This window comes from Catharus ustulatus, chromosome 8, assembly GCF_009819885.2.
Source record: "Catharus ustulatus isolate bCatUst1 chromosome 8, bCatUst1.pri.v2, whole genome shotgun sequence".
In the NCBI taxonomy this organism is placed as follows: Eukaryota; Metazoa; Chordata; class Aves; order Passeriformes; family Turdidae; genus Catharus; species Catharus ustulatus.
Window position 1 is genome coordinate 35,931,006 of NC_046228.1, and position 7,926 is coordinate 35,938,931.

Genomic DNA, 7,926 nt, shown 5'->3' on the forward strand with positions numbered 1-7,926 from the left:
CAGTTGGCAATACCTTTCATGACCAGACTCCCATCAAACTCTGGACGTTTCACTGAGCCATCCATCAATACGCTCCATACATAAAGTAAAAATGTACTTCATACAAAGCAAGCCTCTAAAATATCTGAAGAGCAATGCAGCAAACTGCAATGATGACTGCAGACCTTGTAAATCCACAGAGATTTTGTGTTCTTTCCCATGGCATCTTAAAACAATATGCTCTAAATTCTGGTCAGCCCCAAGTGCTCCAGCAGTCGGACTGGGGGATCACTGTTGGGCTAACTGTGAAAACCAGTGCAATGAGTCACCAGCAGCCCCTCAGAGAGTGACAACATTCTGGCAGAGTAGGCAAGATCTCGGAGGTTTATGACACTGAGTATTATTAGTGCTGCCCAGTCAGTTAGTGGCTCTATTCCTGGCTTTTGAAGCCAGTTAATTTGAAATGGAAAAGTCTCCCCCAGATCACCAAGAATGCACGACAGGTATTAGCAGTCCAGTACTGCAAAACTAAGAGGCAAATTAGGAAGTTTCCCAACAAAGGACACAGTCAGGCCTGTGCATTTAAAAGGTAAAATATTAAAGAAGGCAATAATTTAAACAACTTACCCAGCCCTTGTACCACACAAAAATGGGAAAAATATTGAGAATTGAAATCTGAGTTTCTCTGGGAAGCTCACAAGCACAAACCATCCATGAACTTTAAACAACAATGAGCTCCAGGAGAGAAAGTCCTCAAGGCACTCTCAGGGCTTTATACTCTTTGAAATCCTCAGGAACTTGCAAAAAGAAGGTGGGTGTTTTGTCATACAGGCTTTTATACATTGTTTTTTTGATTTATATGACAATCAAAACATTTCACAAAACAGCAGATTTCTAAGACAACTTTCTACTCCTCAAAACAAGTCTAAAAGAACTGAAGTGCTGATAAGCAACAGCAAGGTATCAGACCTGGATTTCAAATGCTAGGTTTCAACTGGACTGGAAATTATCCAGGAAAAAATTCTTATTAAAAAATAATAAATACATTTCAAAAAGCTGAAACGCTCAGATAAAGACTTCTGTCAAGTAGCTACTTGATTCTTCATCCCCGCCTGTTGTAACCCTGTACCCAAGATGCTTTAAGAATGCTATGTCCCTGTAACCCCTGTAAAACCTACGGACTGACCTTCTGCAATCTTACTGGCAAGAAGCCAAAGCTTCTCCTCCCCTTTTCCTGACCCTAGAAAAGACCCTAGACTTTGAAGAACTTCCTCTTTGTCCCCTGGAAGCCATGAAGAAATAAACCAAGGAAAACCCTGGGAGAAAGAGCCTCTTTGTATCTTTTATCCTGTTCACGTCACCCATCCCAGGCTTGCCTTGCTACAGAATTGCCAGTGAGCAGGGAAGCCTTGGCAGGGAGAGACAGTTGGCATCCAACTGTGGTGCTTTTCATTAGAGAGCCCACAGGAGTGACTGGAGTCCTACAAGGATTCACTAAGTCCACGGACAAGTCAATTACCCTGAAGGCAAAAAACCTGCTTTTACAGCAGTTTCAGCTTACAGGGACAAAGCTGGGAATTTGCCTTAGCCCAAATGGCGAATGGCTTCTGAACGGGAACCGAAAATGCACAGTTTTAACAGCCCCGGCACTCGCTACAGAACCGTAAGTAACTCCAAGCAGGTCCCTCTGTGGGGGAGGGTTACTGCTGTTTGTGTAACAGCAGGGTGCCGAAGGGGGAGCTCGGATGGCACATCGGCTTGCCTGGGGCTTGGGGCAGTGCAGAGCTGTGAGGCATGCCGTGCGGGGGTGTATTGAAGCCCAGGGCCGATCTGCCATGTAGGGAAGTTCAGCACGCCAGCACCGGTCTCAGAAACGGTGGCACCACCCCTGCAGCCAGTGGGGTCTCCATGGGGGAGGGAAAAGCGAAGCTGGCAGCTCTCTCCCTCCTCCCTGCAACGTGCGGGAAATACAAACAACCACCACATTTTTCTGTGTTTTAACTGTGGATTAAGGGTAGATATTAGAGTAGATTGCTTTGGGAAAAAAATAAAAATGGGCACGCAGCAATCTAATCTTCAAAAGAGTGTGATTTCCCAGATTAGGGAAATCTTGAATTCTGGAGATGTTATAATCTCTAATAAAAGATTAGTCCACTTTGCAAATTGGCTGTCTGTGGAAAAATCAGATCTTAATTTGGAAGATATTAATTCGGTTCTATTTTGGAATGAAATTGGAGATTTATTAACATTAAAAGTGGAAAACGGAAATTAAAAAGTCTTTGCATTCCTCTCAATATTTTTGCAAATTAGGAAACTTTTAGTTCAAATAGAAAACAACAGGCAGCAACAGCAAAGCACCTCGGATTCCTTTTTCCTTTCTTTAAAATACACTAACCTGGGACTGGAGGAAACTCATGGGTCCCAGAGTTAGTCCCAGTATCCAGGATGGGATGATTTTTCAAAAATGGTCAGCAGTTCTTTCCTATATCCTTCTCTCCCTATTGCATTTCCTTCAGAGCAGAGTTCAGATTCCCCTTCCCCTCAGGGCACTGGCCACATGGCTGATCCTGAGGGGCCTGGGGGGAAGATCCAAAATGTCTCCGGCCACATGGGTTGTCCCTGGGGGTCTACAGATAATAGCAGTCACATGGCCCTCATTCCTTCACCCCATAATCCCTTTTTCCCTCTGGGTCCACCTCTAAATCCATTCCTGCCCACATCCTGCAACCCTGGTTTCCATGGCTACCCCTCTACCCCCCCCCCCCCCCCCCCCCCCCGGCTCAGGTTACACATTCCTGCCCTCCAAGCTACCAGGGTGGCGGGAGTTGGGGGGGGGGGGGGGGGAGGGGAAGGTAGGGGCCCCTGCAGGACCTTCCTGAGGGCCAGGGCTGAGCTCACAGCCCCTTTGGGACAGTGCCTCTGCAGAGGGAAAAGATAAACAAATCACAGAGCTCGAAGCGGGGGTATTGCCCAGCTCTGAAACTCTAAACCTGGAAGGAAATGATATACTATCAGTTGCTCCAGTGGTTTATCTCAGTAGGAGAAATGGCAAGAGAACCTACCAACCTTTATCCTGTCAAGATAAAAAGGAAATTTCTAAAGTTCAAAGAGAGTTTGGCAGAAACAGTGGGATATTTAAAGGGTTTTTAAAAACTACATTTAGTTCAAATGAGATGGTACCCAATGATATTAAGGATTTGTTCAGATGTCTATTAACTCCTTCAGAGTATGATCTGTTGGAAAGCATGTGGAAAAGATCTTTAAGAGTGCTTTTGCAGGAACTTCAACAAAGCCCAAATAGTGCAAAACATGAGAATAATAATGATATTACACACAAACATTTGTGTGGTGAAGGGGACTGGTATTGTCCAGAAAAACAAACATGGGTATTGACCAAGTTTGTTTTGGATAAGATCTGCCTGGTAGGAGAAAAAACCTTCAATCAATTACCTACTGTTGAAGTTAAAGTAGTTAAGTTAATATTAAACAGTTTCCTTCAAAAAATTTCTTGCAGTTTCTGGACCGTCTTCGCGTTCAGGTGGAAAGACAGGTACCAGATCCAGCCGTGCAAGCTGAGTTAATAAAGGAGATAGCTCAGTGGAACGCTAATGAAGCCTGCCGCAGCATCATTCTTAGCCTTCCCCTTGAGCCACCACCTAGTTTAGCACAGATGATTGAAGCTTGCACCAGAAAAGCAGACGTGTTCAGTGCACCAGAGAGGAATCCAGGACCAGCACAACCAAAGTCAGCAGCAGCTGTAACACCAGGACCTAGGAAGCAACTGGTACCACCACAACAGCTGCAGCATATCACCTGCTTCCAGTGCAAGAAGACAGGACACTATGCAAGGGACTGCCCACACAACCAGAAACAGAAGAAGACCAACAAACAAAAAAAACTAGGTGTACCCGCCATAAATACAATAACGCACCAAGACACAAATATAGCGGGTACCACACTGGCAAAAGCCTCTCTCTTCAAAACAAAGGGGGAGGATGGGACAAATGGTGTGGGGATTCAAGATAACATAAATGTTAAATGTTCAATTAACAAGGGTTGGAAGCCTCTTGGTCGTTTCAACCTTATGACTACAAAAGGTTTTTATTTTATGTCAACAGAGTGGATAGTTATTACAGTGGACCTGCGCTGTGAGTGTTTTGCTATGGAGGACACAGCACACACACCCTTGGAGATAGAGTTACTTCCCATGTCCTTGAAGGGAAGCATCTCCTGTCTCATTCTCTTAGCATGCTGCTCTCAACCACCATTTTACCTGGTCAAGGGGCAAATCCTCGCCCAGGCCATTCCTGTTCCAAAGGAAATCACAGCAGAAGGAAAATCACCTGAAGTCTATTGGGCAGAAGTGGTGGGTGAGAACAAACCATCTCTGGCATGCAACCTGACCCATGGTTCAGACCATCTCCATGTGGAGGGGGTGCTGGACACAGGGGCAGATGTGACGATCATACCCGAAAGGATGTGGCCGTCACACTGGGAATTGCAACCTGTGGTAGGCAAAATCCAAGGTTTAGGAGGATTCAAATCAGCAAAAATATCAAAAAGCATCATGCAAATTGAGGGGCCAGATGGAAAAATGGCTAGTGTTTGTCTGTTTGTTACAGACTATAAGTGCCCCCTGTGGGGAAGAGATACCGTCTCCCAGTGGGGAATGAGAATAGTTATCCCCAAAACTCCCTAGGATTTTTAAAGGTGGCCACTGAGGAGCACCCTGCCCACAAATTGACATGGTTAGATGATTCTCCAAGATGGACAGCTCAGTGGTCGATGAGTAAAGAAAAACTCAAGGTGCTGGAGAAGCTTGTAGGAAAGCAATTGGCAAAAGGTCACATAGAAGAAATTACAAGCCGTTGGAATTCCCCAGTGTTTGTAATTAAGAAACTAGGGAAGGATGAATGGAGGTTGTTACATGATCTCTGGGAAATAAAATTATAGCAGACATGGGATCACTTCAACCAGGGATTCCCTCCCCAATGATGTTTCCTCAAAATTGGAAATTGGCTGTTTTAGATATTAAGGACTGCTTCTTTCAAATTCCTTTACACCCAGAAGATGTTCCACGGTTTGCCTTCTCTGTTCCTACTATCAACAGAGAAGCCCCAATGAAGCGCTACCACTGGAAGGTGCTCCCGCAAGGGATGAAGTGTAGTCCTTTCATATGCCAGTGGTACGTGGCTTCATTGCTGTCCCCAGTGTGTGCTCAGAGAAAGGAAGCTATCATCTTGCATTATATGGATGATTTGCTTGTGTGTGCCTCCGATGACTCTATACTCCAACACACACTTGACCTAGTGGTTAAGGTTTTAACCTCTGCTGGATTTCAATTGCAGGATGATAAAGTCCAAAGGATGCCACCTTGGAAGTACCTGGGCCTGGAAATCACTGCAAGGACCATTGTTCCTCAGATATTGCAGATTAATTGTAATCCAAAGACCTTAGCAGATCTCCATTCTTTGTGTGGGTCTTTGAATTGGGTTAGGCCCTGGATAGGCCTCACTAATGAGGACCTAGAGCCCCTTTTCAATTTATTAAAGGGGGAGAGAGAGTTGGTTTCTCCCAGGAAGCCGACCCCAGAGGCAAAAGCTGCAATCGAAAAGGTACAGAAAGCTCTAGCAGAGAGGCAGGCTCATCGCTACAAGCCTGAACTGCCTTTCAAATTCATAATTCTGGGAAAACTGCCACACTTACATGGTTTGATATTCCAATGGATCAAGGGGCAGAGAGATTCGCTCTTAATCATAGAGTGGGTCTTCCTCTCCCACCAAAGATCCAAGACCATCACAAAGCCACAAGAACTCATAGCTCAGCTGATTCGTAAGGCAAGGATGAGACTGTATGAGCTGGCTTGTTATGACTTTACATGTATTCACCTTCCAGTCAAACTCTCTGAGGAGGGAAGGAACTCTCCTAGGAGGCTGACAAAGGAGATGTTCGAGCACTTGCTCCAGAGCAATGCCAGTCTCCAGTTGTCTCTGGACAGCTACAGCGGACAAATATCAGTCCATGCCCCGTCTCACAAGCTGTTCAATGAGGAATTCCACCTCATTCCTCGTGAGAAGAGGAGTCGGAGACCACTCAAAGCTCTCACAGTGTTCACAGATGCTTCTGGGGCTTCCCACAAGTCGGTGATGACTTGGAGAAATCCTCAGACTCAGCATTGGGAAGCTGATGTTGAGTTTGTGGAGGGTTCGCCTCAGGTAGCTGAAATGGCTGCAATGGTAAGAGCCTTTGAGAAGTTCTCAGAGCCCATCAACTTGGTAACAGACTCAGCTTACGTAGCGGGAGTAGTGTCCAGGGCGGAGCAGGCAGTGCTCAAGGAGGTCGACAATGAGAAGTTTTTCAGGTTCTGTCAAAACTAATCTATCTAATTTCTCAAAGAGAACATCCGTTCTATGTGATGCATGTGAGGTCACACACCGATTTGCCAGGTGAGATCGCAGAAGGGAATCATCAGGCAGACTCCCTTGCCACCCCAGCTGAACAAGCACGCCTCCCAGACATCTTCCAACAGGCAAAGCTGAGCCACCAGCAATACCATCAGAATGTGCCAGGTCTGATCCGTCAGTTCCAACTAACACAGAGTCAGGCTTGAGCCATTGTGGCCACCTGTCCCAGCTGCCAGCTCCAGGTCATGCCATCACTAGGCACAGGAGTTAACCCACGAGGCCTTGGCAGCTGTGAGGTGTGGTAGACAGATATCACACACATGCCCAGTTTTGGTCACCTCAAATATGTTCATGTAAGCATTGACACATATTCAGGTGTGGTTTATGCCTCTGCCCATGCAGGAGAAAAAGCTGGGCATGCCAAACAACACTTAGTGCAAGCCTTTTCAGTATTGGGGATCCCTAAGGAAATCAAAACATATAATGGCCCAGCGTATGTGTCCAAGGAGTTCCTGGAATTTATCCAGCAGTGGGGAGTAGAACATAAGACTGGCATCCCCCATTCCCCCTCAGGCCAAGCTGTGATTGAGTGTGCACACCAGACACTCAAGCAGGTTCTGGCTAGACAGAGGAATTCAACTGTGTGGATGTCTCCACAGCAGAAGCTCTGTAAAGCCCTGTTCACCATCAATTTTCTGAACTGTTCATTTGAAAACATGAATCCTCCTGTGGTTCGTCATTTTAGCAGTGGTAAACAGTTCAAGTTGTCTCAGCATCCACCAGTTTTGATTAGGGATCCAGAAACATGGGAAACCAAAGGTCCCTATGAGCTTGTTACCTGGGGACGTGGTTATGCATGCGTATCCACTCCCTCAGGCCCTCGGTGGATTACCCAGAAATGGGTGAAGCCTTTTGTCCCCAGTCAATCAGCTCCAGTTGAAGGGGATGAGAAGCAAGTCCCAGTTGCTTCAAAAAGAAGACGCCACTGGAAAGAGGAAAGAGAACCTACCTAGAAGACTACCTTCCAGCAGATTCAGAGACTTTTAACATGTTTTAAAAATGTTTGCTTTCTTTTTAGAGAATACCTTCCTTCCACTCAACCCTGTATTGAACCCCATCCAAGTTGTCATCTTGTTAACATTGAACAGTCTGGCAGCTGCATGGATCATCCCTCAGCCGCGTCAAAACGTCTGGGTGACCCTGGCAAAGACACTCCAACAGGAAAACATATGCCTGTCCACGGCAGCAGCAGAAAATCCTATGTCCACCTGCCTGGTAGGAGTTTCCTTGAAGGCTGGAGAATATTCAGCAAGTTTTGAAATACAGATGCCAAATGAACTTCCCGAATCACACACCATTTCATTATACAAACCTTGTAGGCAGCAAACAGTAATGAGTAAGAACCCTATAGAGGAACTGCTGCCAAGTTTGCCAAAAACAGCTCAGGAACCCCAGGAATTAGCATTGTTAGGTTTCTATCCAGCACAATACTGCATTCATCTTGCGATCTTTCCAAAACCTTCTGACACCAAAGAATTCCACA

General features: G+C 45.8%; 1 protein-coding gene across 1 annotated transcript; it reads left to right on the forward strand.

The window, feature by feature from the left end:
• The first annotated feature begins 1,125 nt into the window (after window positions 1-1,125).
• On the forward strand, window positions 1,126-5,122 carry LOC116999776. Its single transcript, XM_033066748.1, has 2 exons — window positions 1,126-1,642; window positions 3,494-5,122. The coding sequence occupies exons 1-2, from the start codon at window positions 1,580-1,582 to the stop codon at window positions 4,676-4,678; spliced, it is 1,248 nt and encodes a 415-aa protein (XP_032922639.1). The 5' UTR covers window positions 1,126-1,579; the 3' UTR covers window positions 4,679-5,122.
• The last annotated feature ends 2,804 nt before the right edge of the window (window positions 5,123-7,926 follow it).

Bases quoted from the DNA above. Each gene is read 5' to 3' on its own strand.
- LOC116999776 (XM_033066748.1), top strand. From the start codon at position 1,580: ATGGCTTCTGAACGGGAACCGAAAATGCACAGTTTTAACAGCCCCGGC. The intron at 1,643-3,493 runs GTAAGTAACTCC...AATTTCTTGCAG, and splicing joins CCGGCACTCGCTACAGAACC to TTTCTGGACCGTCTTCGCGT.